General features: G+C 45.1%; 2 protein-coding genes across 2 annotated transcripts; both read right to left on the reverse strand.

Moving 5' to 3' along the window:
- Positions 1–3,746: 3,746 nt before the first annotated feature.
- LOC146431167 (uncharacterized) lies at positions 3,747–5,091 on the reverse strand (the record flags this gene model as incomplete). Its single annotated transcript, XM_085074174.1, has 2 exons — positions 3,747–4,444; positions 4,885–5,091. Coding segments are annotated over 2 exons (321 nt in total), but the record flags the coding sequence as incomplete, so codon positions are not given.
- A 9,010-nt stretch (positions 5,092–14,101) lies between these two features.
- Positions 14,102–17,116, reverse strand: LOC146431168 (uncharacterized). Its single transcript, XM_085074175.1, has 4 exons — positions 16,943–17,116; positions 16,821–16,850; positions 15,799–15,924; positions 14,102–15,301 (listed from the first exon to the last, which is right to left on the reverse strand). The coding sequence occupies exons 1-4, from the start codon at positions 17,081–17,083 to the stop codon at positions 15,197–15,199; spliced, it is 402 nt and encodes a 133-aa protein (XP_084930301.1). The 5' UTR covers positions 17,084–17,116; the 3' UTR covers positions 14,102–15,196.
- Positions 17,117–17,826: the final 710 nt, after the last annotated feature.

The following is a 17,826-nucleotide window of genomic DNA, read 5'->3' on the forward strand; positions in this document are numbered from 1 at the left end:
CAGGGATATGTTTCCCTCTGGATAGTCTTCTAAATAATAGTAATTACAACAATAATAATAATATGAATATTTGAGACTGGATGATATTCTAAGTTCTTTGTTTGAGTATGGTTTGTGTTGTCCCTACTATAAAATGCAAGTCTGCATGGTTAGGCATGTTATTCGCTGTTCATTTACCTGTTTTGCAAAATGGAGCAGTTATTTACATTTTCCAGCGCTATGTTAAAGGCTTTTTTCTGTAGCAAAAAAGCATGTGGGAAATGATTGTCATGGCTGCACTTGCCAGCACCGCTTTGGTTCAGCTCTCTGATGAGAGGCCTGAATCATTCTCTCAAAGGGCAATTTTAGTATCAAGCTGCTCTTGGTCTGTTGGTGTCCGGGCCCCTATTTCCCAAACTGGCTGTTGGGAGACCAAGCAGATTTTGCAAACTCTTTTCAACTGACAACCTGAGGTGGAGTAGATTAAAATGAGTAACCAAGATGAATGTTTAAACGTGCTAAACTGCACACCAAAAGATCCAAAAAGTAAAAAAATAGCTAAAATACCTTTGTACTTTCTCCTATGTGACTTTCAATATCCCTTGGTACCACAAGGAAGCCCATTCTGCCCCTCACCTCTGAAGCTGGGAGAAATCAGGGAAGGACAATCTCCTTTACCTTCTCTCCTGGATCATTTTCCCCATGGGAAGCTGTGGGCAAGAGGTTCAACCACCAGCTTGCTGTGTATGAGGATTTAATAACCAGACTCAAAGCCCTATACAGGCTGTACATTCACCTGAGCCATCAGGCAAATATTGACACCATCCAAACCCATTTACCAAATCCTTTTTGCACCAGATACCTTTTGGAACTATGTCACTCCTTTTAATACACACCCACCTGGACAACATACCCTGACTTGATGTCAAATAGCTTTGAGGCTGGTGGAGAGAAGCAGGGAGATGTTATCAATAGTCTCACACTCAGAAAGCAGCTCCCTGTCACAGGATGCATCTTTGGTGATGCTGCAGTGGCCGGATGTCAGTGCTGAGCCCCCATGCCTGCATTGACTCCTGCTCACAGCCAGCCTTCTCTTAGAAGCTCTGGGGCCTGACACAGTTGTTTTGACTCTTTCTGTAACGAGAGGTAAGAATCTGCTGGGCTTTGTTTATAGGTTTTTATAAAAATATGGTTTATAGCAAAGATACTCTAATCAGGACTGCTCATGCTTGTAATCAGCTGAAGAGTCTTCAAGGGTATTGACAGAGGGAGTTTTGAGAAGTTGGGATAAACAAGCAGCACACCAAATCTTCCAAAGTGGTGAAAAAGATTTGACATTAATCCCTGAGAGTTTACACCTAAGGGATGCCTTATCAGTGGGTTTGGGCACTGCAGGGGAACTCAGCCACACAAGCCCTTTTTCAGGCTCTTTCGGAAAACAGCTCATCTGAAATCTTCCTTCACCTTTCTGTGACACTTCTGAGCTCTTCGGAGTAATACTGAGAAAAGATGATTAAAAACCCGAGCGAGTAGCTCGCAGGCAGCCCTTCTTTCCGTCGATGTCCTCTGGCTGATGGCAGCACTGCGGCGGGGACGGGCCAGGGCTGCCACCTAGAGAGCAGCCACCGCCACTTGCGCACACACACCCTCCATCTGGGGCTCCTTTTGGGGAATGAACACCCGCCAAAGCTCGGCACAGCCCAGTGCAAAGGCAGCACGGAGGGACTGACTGCTCTGCGACTCACCCCAGCATAAGGGCTGAGAGGTCGCCCAGGGGAGAGGAATAATAGTGATAATAATTTTATTTGTATTTTAATTTGAGCAAATTGTTGGGAAGGCACTGTCTGGAGGTACATCTGCTGTTCCCCAGCCTGTTCTAAGGGAGTCACTATTGTAGGGTCATGGACATCCAGAATAGTTTGGATCAGAAGTGACCTTAAAGCTTATCTAGTCCCAGTCCCCTGCCATGGCAGGGACACCTTTCACTATCTCAGGTTGCTCCAAGCCCTGTCCAACCTGGCCTTGAACACTTCCAGGGATGGAGCATCCTGAGCTTCTCAGGGCAGCCTTCTCCAGTGTTCCATCATTTTCCAATCTCCCTTCCCACCACGAGCAATGCCCCGCAGTATTTCCCAGTAGTCCTGGACACTGCTTTGCCTCCCCCTCAGAAGATTTGTGCTAACAAATGTAACCTTTCTTTGGAAACAAACTGACCCTTTTTCTATGCTTTCCCTTCGCATCCCGCAGGGTCACAGCCCCTTCCCTCCTCAGAAGGTTGTAGCATCCTGTCTTTTGCACCCGGCGCCAGAGGAGAGAGAGCTCTGGATGCTGTGTAGGATTGTGCTCCTGCTCTCCAAAAGGCTTTCAGCCTTTGAGCTGGAGCTCAGCACCAACGCTTTCAGACCAGCTTTTCAGCAGGCTGTGTGCCATTCTGGGGTGATGGGACTAGAACCTTCCCTTGGGTCCCTGGTGAGTCCTGTCCTTACAGGCATTACAAGCTCCATCCCACAGCACAGCTGTACCCAGGGTCACCCTGCTCCTGCCCTCTCACCTCCTCACAGGGTGAGCTGCTTTGACCTAAAGCCGCTAAAAATGTCGGACCTCTTTCTTCTTTCTTCTTTCTTCTTTTTTTTTCTTCTGTATTTTTGTAGGTATTGGTTGATGTTTTATTCCTGACTATTTTGAGGTGGCAGAGAGGTGATGACTGAACCTATTGCTGGGTTGTGGTTTTTTCTCTGTTCATACAATGACTACTGTTTGTTCCCCCACACTCCAGAAATTCGTCTTCAGGTGTTGTTACAGAAATTAGTTAATTTTTCCAATATGTGGGTTGCCTTAAGGAATCCCTGCAGATTCCAGCATGGATTTCCCTGCCTCTTCAGCCTGCCCTTTTCTGCAGGTAATGTGGTGTTTGGGGGATCCCACAGGCACACCATGGCTTGTACAGCCATTGCTCTCTGCTAAATTCTCCGTGAATCATCTATTTTAGGGAAATTCTTTGCAGGTGGTCAGTGGTGCCTGCAAAAGTACATAAATGTGATGGTCTAGGTTCAGATTGCCTCCTGGAGGTGAAATTTTGTTGGGAGAATCCCCTCAGAGAGGAAGGTGTGTGTCCAAACCATCACAGCCCCAAATAGGATTTTTTTTCCCGTGTCTGCTACATTTTGCTTTCTTCTGCATGGGTGAATCTTTCTGAAGTCAGAATATCCAACTGGGTGGAAAAGAGGAGATGCTGGAGGGAGATCTCCGCTGTGAAGTGAGAGCAAAGAAAGAAACTAAATCCTAATGCACTATTTCAGTGCTACTTTTACCCAAATTTGAAAACACTAGTGGTCTTGGGTGGTATCTGGACCTAAGGATGGTGATCCTCTATGTAATCTCTTGTCATTCATCTATAGACTGTGTAATGAACCTAGAGATTTCTGAATATAATACCCTGCTGATATTGTCCAGACCTCACAAGTAGGAGACATTGATTCAATCAATCTAAATTATTTTTAGATAGAATATTCCTTGAATCACCATAAATACATATTTACGTTTATACTATAAAATTTATTCTATAGATTATACATTAAATATTATTAAATACATTTAAATTACATCTAAAACATATATATTATATTACATATTTCATATCTATTATAGATAATACAATATACTTTTATATATAAAATATCTGTGTGCTTGTGTTATATGTGCCACAAAAGAAAAACTGCCAGGAGTCCCATCTTTGTGCAGGAAATTTATTTTGCATAGATTCTGTTAGAGTTTGGGTACATTTCCTAGAGTTCTGCATACAAGTTTCCCAAATATTTACTGTAAAAAATGTACAAGTCCTGTGCCAGCAGCAGACAGCTCTAATGAGAGCTGTCATGCTTACACAATTTGCACTTCACATTTTCAACATTTTAAAATTATTGTCACTGCATTTGTGGTACAGCAAGAGCCTTCAGTTAAAAGAATTATTTAGGTATAATATGAAAAAGTGCATCCTTTAAAAGACATGGGCTGGCCTTGCCCTGGCTCTGAGAGCACTTGGGTGATGCAGAGCTGAACCTGGGGCTGTGGCTTGGGCAGAATGGAAGAGAAATAGTGTGACAACAACCCCCAAACTGGATCCCCAGAGCAGCTTTGCACACACCATTGCACAGCAGTCTTCAAAAACAGATAATTATTGCATTTCTTCCTTGTAAAAATAAATAATTTGAAGTTTCTCTGAATAAATAGAATAAATAAATAGTAATAGACATCTGAATAAATAAAAGCTCCCAGTAGCGTTGCTTGAAGGAGGATTTGCTAAGCTCAGGTCTTCTGGCAGTCTTGACAGGTGCCTTGAACTCTTTGAAGCTTAGTTTGTTTCCTCTGGAAGGGCATTGTGACCCAGGAACCTTAATAAATATTCCAAATTATTGAAAAAATCATACTCTTCCACTGCCTTCCAGTGATGCTCCTTGAGGGCAGACTGAAAGGAGAGGAGTGAAAAGAATTAGGACATGTAAGTTACATTCTGGTCCCTGACTGGTTTGGGGTTTTTTTTCTTAATAATTAATTTTAAGACCACAAAGGCTCTGAGGAAGGTATTGGGGTAGGAGTGGCCGAGGAAGGTGTTACAGGCTGCACCTTTGCAGCTGTTTCTCAGCCAGGGATCTCGTCCCCACCTGCCCCAGGGCACCTCTGCCAGGTGATGGATTTTGTCTTAGCAAGGAGACTTTGGGAAGAGGTGAGCAGAGCAGGGAGGCACTGGGACCATGGCCAAGTGCCTGCTGGGGGCTGGCAGCTGCTCCCATTGCCACACGAGGAGGCAGTGGGTGCTCTGCTCAGACTCTTGTTCTCAGTGCAACCAATATCAACCACAGAATCTTCTGTATCCTCTAAAACAGCAGGAATTCAGCCCAAACCTACCATCCAGCCGGTGCACGTCTCTCCATAAGCCTGGATTTTCTGCAGGTTCACAACTATGAGTTTCTGCTCCACACTCTCTTTGCTGTGTTTTAGGGCTTCAATAAATCCTCCCAGATAGGTGACTGCATTCCCTCCTTCCTCCAATGTGGTGTTCTGGAATAACAAAGTTGAGTAATTTTGTCCTTTCGATACTATATTCCTGGCACAGATTCCATCAAGTTAATGCAATCAATATGCCTCCGACAAGAAATAATGTTGCACAATGATTTTAGGCTAAAAATTATATAATAATGTTGGCACTGTAGAGTAGGGCAGCAACTGTGCAAACCTGGGCTTTCCTCCGGCTGAAGGCTGACGTTACCTCCAAAAGTTTCAGAGGGAGTCTGTGGAGGTGGAACCAGGCAGGACTGGGCACCTTTTGCTTTTTTATTACTTCCTCAGCTCACTCAGGCGTGGGAAGGCAGTGATTCTTAGGGGAATAACCTCCAGCGCTGCTACCTGGACTTTGCCTCTCCTGAGCTTCCACAGGAAATGCACTGTCAATGCCACTGCTGGCACTGGTGTCTAACAATGTGGGTACTTCTTCCCCAAAAAGGCAGGGAAACAGACTGTCCCCACTTTCCAATGGCAGTGAGGTACCTGTCTCCTTCTGCCTCTGGAAGCCAGTCAGTTCTGGTTATCTGCCTGGGAAAAGAGAGGTAACCAGCACTGTCTGGGAGGCAGCTGTTCTGCACTGCTGTACTGAAGGCAGAGCTCCGAGCACGGGTGTTTCAGGGAGATCTTTGATAACTCTGGAGGGAGCAGAGCTCTGCACATCATCTCTTAGCACACACTGCCCCAGCATGGTGCTCCCAAAACGCCATGGGTGACTTGGCTGCCATCTAAAATCTGCTTTAAGAGCACCAGAGCATCCTGAATGGGCTATAACAACAGCTGCCTCCCCCCTCCCTCTCAAAAAGCAGCTAGCCCCCCACGAGCACACAGCATTGCACAGTGAGCCACAAAGGGATCTTACCAGAGGTGTGATTTCGCTGCTGCCCTGAAAGAGATTGATAAAAATCACATTAGTAAGTTCCCTGCTAACACAGAAAGTCAGACACAGGGCACAGAGAAAACGGACCAACCTTAGAGCTGAGATTCCGAAGGACTTGGATGGTTTCCTTGAAGAGGGAGCTGGCAGGGCAGGCTCTGCCCGTGGTGAGTGGTGCAGGGGACACCAGGCACAGCACTGAAAACGTGACCCCGAGCAGGCATAGCATTGTGGCAAAGGGGTTGTGCTCCCCTCGAGTTGCCTGATCTGCCTCCTGGCTGCCTTTTATATGCGCTCTGGTGCAAGGAAATGATTAATGCCTCGCCACAAAAATGCCTAAACTGAAGGCGAGTAGTCACCTGTAGAATGGAAGCTGTTAGTTTCTTATCTGATTGAGGAAACTACATGTTTCTAAAATAAGGGCTCCCGCAGAAGTTCAGTGAGAGCTACGTAATTTGGATATTTTAGCCATTCTGATTTTAAATGCTGAAGCATTTTGGTAAACTGATATTGTCTAAAGATTGATGTGAGGTAACAAAATGTCTCTTAAGTATTTACATCCACATTTGCCCTATTTAATATTGAAATTGCATTAAATAATACTCTCACCTTTATTAATTAATTCTCTGCTGCTGTTCTGTGTGCTTGTCATGAGAACCCCATGAATTACTCAGTGGTACCATGCTCAGACATAAATGACAGTTTCAGGATTTCAGACATAAATGACAACTTTCCCTCCTATGTGAATATGTGGTGCCCGTGCAGGGGAGAGGGACCAGCCATGGACTGCTGGGGTAGCTCAGGATCTTGGTGGGGACAGAAAAGCAGCTTCTCAGCTCTTTTTAAGGAGCATTTATCCAGCTTGTGAGCTCTCCTGGAGGCTTAAAACATTTGCCTGGTATCTCATACTTCATCTGCAGGAAGCTTGGCTGATGGGGTGCATAGTGTTGATGATTGATAAGGACACTGACAGAATTGCTGCTCAAGCTGCAGGTGGGCTCTGGGGTGGCCATGGTAGATCCTGGGTGTGCAGACCCCTCTCCTGCCCCCAGTCCCCCATCGGGGCTGCCTCTGACCCTGCTGCACGGCTTCTGCCCCAGGAGGAATGAAAACCCTGCCAGGGTTACCAGCAGGACGTCAGGTCTTTACTACCCAAAACCTCACAATGTTTTGTGTACATGTTTTTGCTCTAATTTAAATGGTGCTATTTCAGTCCTGCAGGAGTTTTATTATGTAATTGACATTCTTTAATGTGCATTAGGTTTTCTTGCCCTTAAAAGGGCTGATGAGGACCCAAATGCTGCTGTTTCCACACTCATAGCATTTTCCTACTGGCTCCTGAGCTAATGTTTCACAGAACATTGGTTTTATTATTTTCTTTGCATGATATAAATTAAATCAGAAGGCACTGTCGTGTTACCTACAAACCAGGTCCTGGACATGCTGCCAGGCACTTCTCTCCCCTGAGGAACCACCTTGTTCAGTCCTTTGTTTTCAGTAATTTTGCTAATTGTTTGGTGAGTGAGGCATCTCACCTGCTGCTCTCCAGAGCTCAGCCTTCATTAGCCTTTGCTGGATGAGCCTTCCTGGAAGCAGCAGCTTGGTATGGAGCAGACTGTGTGCCCTGGATCTGCTGGGGTGGGAGCTGGGGTGGTTTTCCTGGCTGGCTGGAGTCACACTGATATTCCTGATGTTTCCCTGTTGTCAGAATATCGGTTTTCCTCCAAAACTGAGGCTAACCTGCAGTGTGTTACCTTAGAGGGGCAGCATCCACTGGAATACTGTCTCTGCCTTGTGTTATCACAGGATTTGCATCAGCTCAGGCAGTGATGAACATTAGTCTCTGTGGTGCACACATGGCCTCTTTCAAAAAAATCCGGTGATTCTTTTCATTTTAATGAGTTCATGAATAGTGTGGATGCTGCCAGTGACTCTGTGCATTGCACACCTTGGGAAGCAGAATTGCACCTGAGACTCAGGTGTTTGCCCCCGTCTCTGGGTGGTTCAGGAATTTGCCTGTCCCTGGCACTGCTGTGGCTGTGGAGATAAAACAGATTACAGCATGGTTTAAAGGGAAGGAATGGATTGTATGTATTGGATCATAGAACCATAGAATGGGTAGGGTTGGAATGGACATTTAAAGGTCAATTTGTTCCAAATCCTTGCAATGACCACTAGACCAGGTTGATCAAGTCCCATCGAACCTTACCCTGCATGGATAACTGTATCTGCTGGTACCATAAATTGTAGCCAGGTTCCAAGTGAAGGGAATTTCTTCCCTTCAAAAAGGCAGTAGGAGCTAAGGCTGCAGGTAAACCTGTTGGTGAGCACTGGGGATTTTGCCTTTATCTCCAAAAGATCTAAAGAAATGAAAGTTCCTGCTGAAAGGGCAGAAGGGAAAGGTGTGGGCAGGACGGACTTTTACTGCTGGAAAAAACCGAACTGTGAAGTTGGGACTCCACCTTTATCTCTTTACTTTTTCTAAAGCCACTAATGACATACAAATACATTCTTAGATTGCAGCCAGGGTGGAAAAAAAAGAGGTGATAAAACCAGAAAGGAAGATGGAACTTGCGGTCTACTTGTGTAGGCACATTCATCAGTCGGTCTCGCACACACCAACTCTTCTGCAAATAATCACTCAGAGGTGAAACTTCTGTGACCACCCTGCTCCCCTCGTGGTTGGATCAGCATTGACCTTTCTCTGCTGTTCTGTACTGCTGTAAGAATCTGAGAGGGCAGCAGGGAGTTTCCAAACAGGACTCATGCAGCAGTGAGTGTCTCTATCCAACTCCACCTCCACCAAAAAATCCGACATGGATTAGCACTGATGAGATGAAAATTGCTGATATGATGTCACTCCTAGGAGTGACATCTATACCCTTGTCAGACACAGAATTAATTTAGTGAACAGAAAATTACCCGGCCCAGTAGGAATTAACTAAAAGCTTAACATAAAATTAACTGAAAAACTGAAAAGATAATAGAAAATTAACTAAAAACTAACAGAATTGTTCACTTTTTTAGTGTGGAGAGATGGTGAGCTTCAGTTTTGTGAGTTGGGCTCCATGTAACTAAAGCAGAAATCCTGGTGAGAAGTCTCAGCAATGGTACAGAGACTGTTCCTTGTGGAGGATTTGGGAAACTTCTGGTTCATCACCACATAAGTGATCATTATAAGATCATCAGATCTATATAACTCACTGGAGTGGAAGTTCAGCCAGCTGAAGGGTGACATGAGCTCTTGTAAATCTTCCTGACCCACCAGGGAGAAAGCAGTTTTGACAGTGGTTTTACTAATTTGTTTCGCTTAATCTCAAAGCTATCTTCTTGCTGTCATTCCTCTGTGAAAAGACTGATCAGCACCTCCTTTCGCTTCTCTGAATATCCTCATCACACACATGCCAAGTTCATCTCTGTGCATTCTTGCACAACCTTGAAGTGCTTTGATTTCTCCCAGATGTTTGCCCCTGCCACTTTTCTAGCTGGCAGCTGCACTTGCACACCTCTGAGCAGACCAAACCATGACAATCCTCAGCCTTGATGGACTCCCTCTTTCCCTCCTTAGCCCTTCCACTTTGAATAAATCTTGAATAGAGAGGCTGAAGTGATTTACAATGTCCTTTGCACCACAGCTTTGACACCTCAGTACTGGAAGGAGTTAAGCAGTGTTATTTCTCTGTGGTCTGCCTCTGCAGAAAGGAGGAAGCCATGCCTCTCCCTGTGCTGCAGAGTGATTTTAAATGCTGTTCACAAGCAGCAGAAACTGAGATCCTTGTCGCTGGTGACTGTGCTTGGTCAGGGCATCTGCAGCAGATGTGCAGCTCTGCTCCCCAGCCCAAGGACATTCCTTTTGTGTTTCGTGCTCTGGCTGTGGTCGCTGGTCTGTGGCCCAGCTGTCTGGCCAGTGGGCTGTCATCCTTGGAAAGTGGCCCTTGGAGCATGGGGCCAAGTCAGGCTAATTGGAGAGCAGAGGCTACATTTTTTGACATAGGCTCTGGAGACAGAAAGATTTTTTGTTTAATCAGAAGGTATTCCCCACAGTTTGTATGACTTCCTCTGCAGCTACTCAAAAAAAGTGCCTGTGACTCACAGAGGCTTGTCCTTCCCTTGCAGAACCCGGTGGGGGAATTGTACCAACGCATGAAATCAAAAATTATTCCAAAACTGACTCATTTTGCACATCTCAGCCTCCTGGACCCTTGACCTCTGCTGCAGCCCCTTAGTCTGTCGAGGTTCTGCCAAGGTCTCCCTATCTGATGAGGGTCAGCAGGGCTTGCCCTGTCTCCTTTACCTTGTTACAAGGGATGCTTTAGGACTCATAGATAGAGCTTTTTGTAACTACATGGCTTTGGAAAAGCAAGGAAAACCTCCCTGCTTGCTCAGAGAGATGTCCTGGAGATGCACAGCAACTTCTCTACCTTTCAGGCAAAATTAGAGATAAGTTGTGGATTTCTGTGTTAAATTCTAAGAAGTAAGATGCCTGTTTGATCAGAAAAGATTTCACAGGCAGACTTGGTGCCTCTCCAGCTCCAGTGAGTCAGGTTGGTGGTCACAGGACAACAAACATTATCACACACTTCACTTTCTGGAGAAAATGGAATAGTCTTCCCTTAGTTTTTGAAAGAAATTATGTCTACAGGGTCTATGTCTATATCTTCCCACCCTCAGGGAGGAATTGCAAGACATCTCTAGCCTTGAGTTTGAGGTGTAAAACCCATTCAAGTTCCCTCAGGACCTCATGTGCACTCTGGCAGCAGCCACCACCTTGCACATCTTGCATCCTTAAGCTGGAGCCTGTCACCCATGTGCAGTGGCCTTGGCAGTTGTTGATAAGCATCCAAAAGACAACTACATCTTTAATGATGATTCATTGCATTCTCAGTCACTCGTCTGAAACCAAGGGAGTCTGAGGGAAACACAGATGATCAATCCAAAAACTCTGTAATGGGTGTTTTCAAGCCTCACCCACTGACCTGATGACATTTGGCTCCAGAGAGGTGGTGGCTGCAAAGGGGCACTTAATTTTTCAGTTTCAAAGACACCCTGTATGAATGAGGAAATAAGAGGTTTTCCAAAGCCTATAAAAGTGGGATCATGTTCTGCAGAAAATAGATTTGTGAATCCTGACAAGTGACTAATGGGAATTGGAGATGGAAACGGAAGTAAAGTATCAACATAAAATGAGTAATCAAATGTTTCAAGAAAAAGAAAACAGGGGAATTACCCTTCTAGAGTACTAGCCCAGATTTGGCTGCTGATTGCTCCTTGATGGAGCTGAAGCTGCCTTAATCTGCCTGCAATGGCATCACCATCCTCTGTAAACAGCTGAGCAGGGGAGTGATGCTCATCTCCATTTCTCTCATCCTGAGGGCTAAGAAATGATGGCAAGAGAAGCGGTGTAGGGATGGGAGGGGAAGGAGGCAGCATAGGACCAGCATTTCCATGTCCAAGCTGCTTTCTGTCAGCTCTGCCCTGGAAAAATAAAAGGGATCTTCTGGCAGGGAGCTCACTTCCCCTCTGGGCCAGGGCACAGCTGCCTCCCTCGTGGCTGCCCTGCCTCATTCCCCTGTGCAGATATTCCAGAACCATCTCCAGCCTCAAAAGTGGGACTCTGGGAGAGATACCCCTGGACCAAGCTGAAAAATGTGGCCTTGAGAGGCTGGTGCCTGTGCAAGAGTGGGGTGTATTGTGTGTCCCACATGCTCTCGGAATGCAATGTCTCTTGGCAAACCTTCCCCCAGCCCTGCTTGCCATGGTGGCACAGTTCAGCTGCCACCATTAAGGATTTGGAGAGCATTCAGAAGACTGTGGCTGGTCCTACACAGGATGGATGGGGTTTTTCCACCCTTGGAGAGCTCATCATGGATCTCATGAACACAGACATGTCTAGGCATGGGGTGTGCACTGCAGAGGAGTTGAGCAGACTGGAGGGGGTTTGCTCTGCTACCACAGTGTTGGGGAGATGGGTTTTACAATGGCTAATTTCGTGCTTATCAAAGGGGGAATGCTAAATATAACTCACACCTACAACTTCTAAAAGTAGAACATGCTCTGTGAAGCAGACCTGCCCCTGCTGTGCCACCAGCTCAGTCTTGTCCCCCTGTGAGGCTCACAGAGCTGCTTTTCCTGCCTTGGTACAAGAAATGCAACAATCATTTCTTAGTGAAAAATCTAATTCCGATACAAACAAGTCTGGAGCAGCCCTCGAAAGCCAAAGTCAGAGCTTAACTGAGACACCAAAGCATGTGTGTTTTATTGTGTTATGATGATGCAAGATGCTTATCAGGGCTGTGAGAGCTGTGATGAACCTGTCGGGGTTATCATGCTCAGGCAGCCGTGCTCAGCACACCGATGCTGTCATGCTGGTGGTAAGACTGTCCCGCCTGCTGAAACCAGGCATTCCCTTCACTCCTGTTTGCACAACAGTTTCTGCTCGGCTTAATGGTATCAGATTATTTCGGAGCCCGCGTGGGATCAGAAATGACGGCAGGGCCCTTGGAAACCCCAGCCAAATGGACTTTGCCCTTGCCAGGGCAGGGTGCTGCAGAGGAAGGGCTGTGCCGTGCTTGAGAGCTTCACAGGGTGCTGCTGGCTTTGGGGCTGGGAGGCTCCAGCTGGACCTGGAACCCCACTGCCTTCACCACTGCCTGCATCCCACTGCCAGCATCCTGCTGCCTTCATCCTGCTGCCTCCATCCTGCTGCCTGCCTCCCACTGCCTGCATCCCGCGAGGCCCCAGAGCTGCTGTCCCGCCACGCTGGTGCTTTCCCCGGCAGTCTGCTGCCCCGGGCAACAGCTCCGGCTGCGTTTTCCTACAGCCAGCCCAGTGTTGACTTTGAGTTATTTAATGCTTCACTTTTCCCTCCTGTCTGTTTGTCAGAGTTTCCTGTACTGGCCTGCCAAGAATACTGAGCCTGATTAATGTTTTCTCCTTAAAAGCCTGATGTTCTTCTCCTTTCCATGTACCTGTGATTCTGAGACTTCCCACTTATCTGAAGGGTGAATTTAAAATTTAGTGTAGAACATTTAAATGTAATTTCAAATAAAGTATCTGAAATATTAAACACCTCATTGCTAGCAAAAACGTTGAAATTCAATGGCAGGAATGGTTTCTTCAGGGTGGTTCTTAGATTCCTTGAACTATTTCAGCACTGAACAAGACAGAGCTCAGGAGCAGAGATTTTCCTGACTGTTTAACCTGAGGGTGTCTGGCTGGATATTTACTAATTTCTCTGATCTTAGTAAACAGATTCAGGGTCTGGTTGGGTTTATGTGTTTCCCAGTTCCTACAAGAATTCAATATAAAGTGAGGCACAATGACCTTGCTCATGGATCCTGGGCACTTTGTGGTACCTGGCAATGGTCAGAGTACTTGTCCCCATGCAGGGCTGGTGGCTGTCCCCCAGTGTGCAAGTTTTTGAGGCCACTGCTCCTGTGTCAGGAAACGAAGTCTGTGTCCAGCCTGACTGGGCTCTGCTCACTCTGAGTTTGCATGGTGAGATGCTGTTTTGACCACTGTGTATCTGAAAAATGAGATGGGCTCTGCACTGTGGAAGGGATGAGATGTGTGGAGGAGCCAACTGCTGCTGTAGCAAGCCCTGCCCAGGGCCACCATGCTGTCAGCAGGGAAAGCCACATTTTTGGAAGTTTCTGCGATGCATTCTGTGTTTGTCCCCATGGGTTTTTCCCATGGTGGCTGTGTGTCTCTGTCTCTCTGGGTGTTCATTCCTGCTCCAGCCGGGCAGTCCCTCCATCCCCATCCTCTTGGAGAACACTGATGCTTCTCAGTTTTTCAGGGCTGGGAGCTCCCCACAGCAGTGCAGGCGAGGGGATGGTCCTCCACTGTGACAAGTGAAAGTGCTTCCGCTTTCAGCACTGCAGATGTGGCAGGGACATGGTGCAGCCAGGAATGAGTCACCCCAGCGGGAGAGGGGACACCTCTTCTTGAAAGCTCAAGCACAACGTGACTCAGAAAAGCTGAGTTCAAGGCTGCAGCAGATGGCTCCGAGCCATGGGAAGGTGCTGGGATAGGTGAGGGCAGATATGGGGAGCTCAGGCTAATCAGGAGCATCTCCCCTGTTGCCGGCAGTAATTGTGTTCCATTGTGTTCATCCCACTTGGAAATCAAAGAGCTTCCCTGAACAGCACCAAAACCACTCACCCTTCACAAATAAAGGACTCTTAATTATGGAGGAAAATGTGTTTATTTTTGTAAAGGTGCATTTACATTAACGGAAGGTTGCAAACATTCAGTAAGATATATAAGTATAGGCGGCACATGACAGGAGTTCTTAAAAACCAGTCCCTGCAGGAACATTCCCTTTCAATACTCTTCTATTAAACATTAACTTTCAGAATCTTAACTGATAACTTTACATGGCCATCCACTTTGTGACTACCTGCCATAGCTATGGCTACTTAAACAGTTTGGAAAACAAGTATCGTCTGATTCAGTTCAACAGAATTCAGCTCACATGAGATGTGGGAAACACCTTGTATCAGCTGAGCAAAACACCTCTATTAGCTGTTATTCCTTGGAGGAAAAACAAACAAGACTTCTTTGCTTTTGTGTTGTCCAGTCTGGCAGGATTTGGGTGCCATGGCTCTGCCTCACCAGCAATAAAACATGTAGTGGTTGAAGTTTTCCCCTGGATCCAAACACTCAGGAAGGGAGGGAGACGAGAGTGCACAAGTGAAGGGAATCTTCTCCAGTCCTGGAGCTGGTTCAGGAGCCAACGGGAAGTGAAGGTGCTGGGTGGGACCAATGACCTTGTCGCTGTCCCAGGGACTGGCTTTGACCCAGCGCTGAGAGCCCTGGGGCTGTAGCTTGGACAGTGTGAGAGAAATATTGTGACAGCAAATCCCAAAGCAGATTCCCAGAGCTCCTCCTCACACACCAGCACACAGCAGGTTCCAAGAGCAAATACTTAAATACAGCAGCATCACAATAAATATCTCAAAGTCTCCATAAATAAATAAATAAATAAATAATGAAAATTGCTCTTTCATTATGAAAAAGAGACATAAGTTAAAATATTAAAATTATCTAAAATATTTAAATATTTAAGTGCTTGTCTTTTAAAAAATCAGCATGTTTCAATCATTGTACTGACCACGACTGCTGTTATAACATCCCTTTTTATATACATATATATATACAAATATCGCTCTACATATAAATATTCTATGGCTGTATTCCTGAGGATAAGTTAATTGAGTCACATTTTTGTTGCAGTAGAGTTCAGGTTTTCCTTTTCTTCTCAGATTTGGAGCAGTTTATTTAGGTGTTTTGAATTTTTTCAAAGAGCAATCTCAAGAACCTGTCTAGTGTGTCCAGGAAGTCATCCTGTGTTACTTGTGCAGTCTTACACTCCTTATCGAGATCCTTAAAAAAAAAAAGAAAAAAAAAGAAAAAAAAAAAAGACATAATTCAGCCTTGTAACTTGAATGTCACATTTAAGTCTATGGTATTTGATGCCTCAGCTGACAAGTGAGCTGCAATAGCCCCCAGCATGTTTTGGAGAGCAGGGTGAGCTGCCCCTGGAGGCTCCAAGACAGGGTGATGTGTGGGTGACAGCTCAGCACCTGACAGTACACACAGGATGCCCTGAGCCCCACTGCTGTCCCAGCTTCCACTCACATTTGAGGGTTTTTTTCATATTATTGTCTTTCTTGCAATTTGGATTAGCACAGGAAAAGGTGCCAGAGTGTGATCCAAGGAAGACAGTGGATGTATTTACATCCTTCTTAATCATACCAACTTTTGAAAGAGATTTCTAGCCCTCACTGCAGCCAGCTCAGCACCATCCCAGCTGCCATGCCCAGTTATTGAACAGCCTCTGCTGATTATTTTACTATTAAATACCACAAAGCTAAACTTACTTTGGGGAGGATGTTTTTGTAGGCATTAAGTCTGGTCAGTTTTATAGCGATGAATTTGCTGCGAGTGTCAAGAGCTGTCAAGGTGCTAGCAAAGGTTTTCAGGTGGCTCTGCATGCATCTCTCCACCTGCAGGGATAGGAAAGACTTATTGCAACAATTATTTCAATGGTAGTAATTGGTAGCACATAAATAAAATATTGTATCCCAGGAATTTATATACCCATGAAAAATAATAACCTACAGCAATTAAGCACTGTGTTTTCCACACTAGCCCTGATTCTGTATGCAACTATTTACTGGACACAAAATTTAGGAAATCAAAGTACAATCTATAATTTTCATTCAAGAACATGCCATGGTGCAAAAACTCCCAACTGCCTCAAGTAAGTTGCAGGTGCCACAAGAAACTGGACATATAAAATTTGGGTATCTTCAATTCTGGATACATTTGTTTCTTGAAAAAAAGAAGGCCAACCCTGCATTAGGGCTTCATGTTTTGCTATTATGTCTCTCTTGAAACTAGATCAGAATTGTCTTAATGAAATACAAGCAATTATTGCTGCTGGTGTGAATTTTCAACTTTTCTCCCTGAAACTAAGAGGGGCTGATGCCATTTGTCTTCTCTTAACTTTAATAGGAGATGGGCTGCTATTTCTCACTGGTATTGCTTGTGTCCTCCATAAAAAGTTCATTTTTTCACTGGATTTCTCACTGGAAAATACAGGTCTGTGAAATGAATGGGTCTGTATGGGACATAGACCAAAGAGTCTGTTCTAGTACTAAGGGATCAAAGTGAATTTGTGAGGCTTCCAAGAAGATGCTGGTCCACATCTAAGACCTTTGCTTACTGAGAGAACTACTGAAGCATTTTAGCATTGGCAACAGCTTTGTGTAGATTCTTGCAAAAACTTTGTATTTCCCTGGGTTTGTAGAGTTCTCTTACTGCTATCAGAATTCTGAAGTGGGAAAGAAATTTGGGGATTTTAGACAATAATTTTAAATAGTAGTATGTGATTTCTTACCGTAGCATTCACGGTTACAAGGCTGGGAACCTGCTCAAGAGAAAATGAAGTTAGTAACTTCAGAATACAACCTGGAATAGAAGGGCAGCCAGGGGGAAACTGATCAAAATTAAGAAACTTACTGCATTTAAATTTAATGTCTTCATGTCTTGGAGAAGCTCTCGAATGATCAATCCCACCAAAGTCCTGGAGCGCTCCTCCTGCAGGGGTGCTGAGCTGCCCAGCACACCCAGGCCCAGCAGAGCCACAACCTGGACCAGCATTTTCAGAGTCAGCTCTGCTCCTCAGCTGGGTGAACTGTGTGTGGCTCTGCCTTGGGCTCCTTTTATATACACAGTGCTGCAGGAAATGATTAATATCTCACCACAAACATGCTCTTGCTAAAGGGGAGGCGGGGAAGATTTACCTGAAGAATGGAATCTGCTGGTTATTCAAATGAGTAAGAGTCTATGTACTTTCTGCATCAAGAGCAATTTCATAGACTCTCTACCTGAACCCCTTTGCAATATGTATTTCCAGGGCAAAGTGTGCAACCCTGGAGTGTGAATAAAGTGTAGACAGATATCTGTATCCATCTGTGAAATTATTAGAATATGTTTTCATAGACTATACATAGACCTATACAGACAAATGTGCACACAATTGTGGATGCTGGAGAACTAAATCTTGGTTTACATTAGTTTTTCAGCACTTCCCAAAATTTGGAGGTAGTTTAAAGAAAATGTACCAGCTCCCTGAGAAAACTAGGGTTATAGTGCTCAATATTAGAATGTTTAGGTTTTTTGAGACTTGTAATAAAACTACCCAAACTATCCTGTAGACCTTCCACAGAGAATTCTGTGTCTAATTCAGGAAATATACTGCAAGCTGACTAAGTCAGGACAGAGATTCCAAGGTGTTCTTGGGAAAGGCACCATAGCCTCAGAATAGATTTCTCAGCTGTCTGTGGAGACAACAATTTGAACAGTAACTGAGGAAATTTTGCAATCAAACTTCACTTAATATG

This window comes from Lichenostomus cassidix, chromosome 13, assembly GCF_008360975.1.
Source record: "Lichenostomus cassidix isolate B80296 chromosome 13, HeHo_3.0, whole genome shotgun sequence".
NCBI classification, from domain to species: domain Eukaryota; kingdom Metazoa; phylum Chordata; class Aves; order Passeriformes; family Meliphagidae; genus Lichenostomus; species Lichenostomus cassidix.

Coding starts and splice junctions, on each gene's coding strand:
- LOC146431168 (XM_085074175.1), bottom strand. CDS start 17,083: ATGCTGGTCCAGGTTGTGGCTCTGCTGGGCCTGGGTGTGCTGGGCAGC. Junction 16,851..16,942: donor AGACATTAAATTTAAATGCA/GTAAGTTTCTTA, acceptor TCTCTTGAGCAG/GTTCCCAGCCTTGTAACCGT. Junction 15,925..16,820: donor TTGTAACCGTGAATGCTACG/GTAAGAAATCAC, acceptor CTATCCCTGCAG/GTGGAGAGATGCATGCAGAG.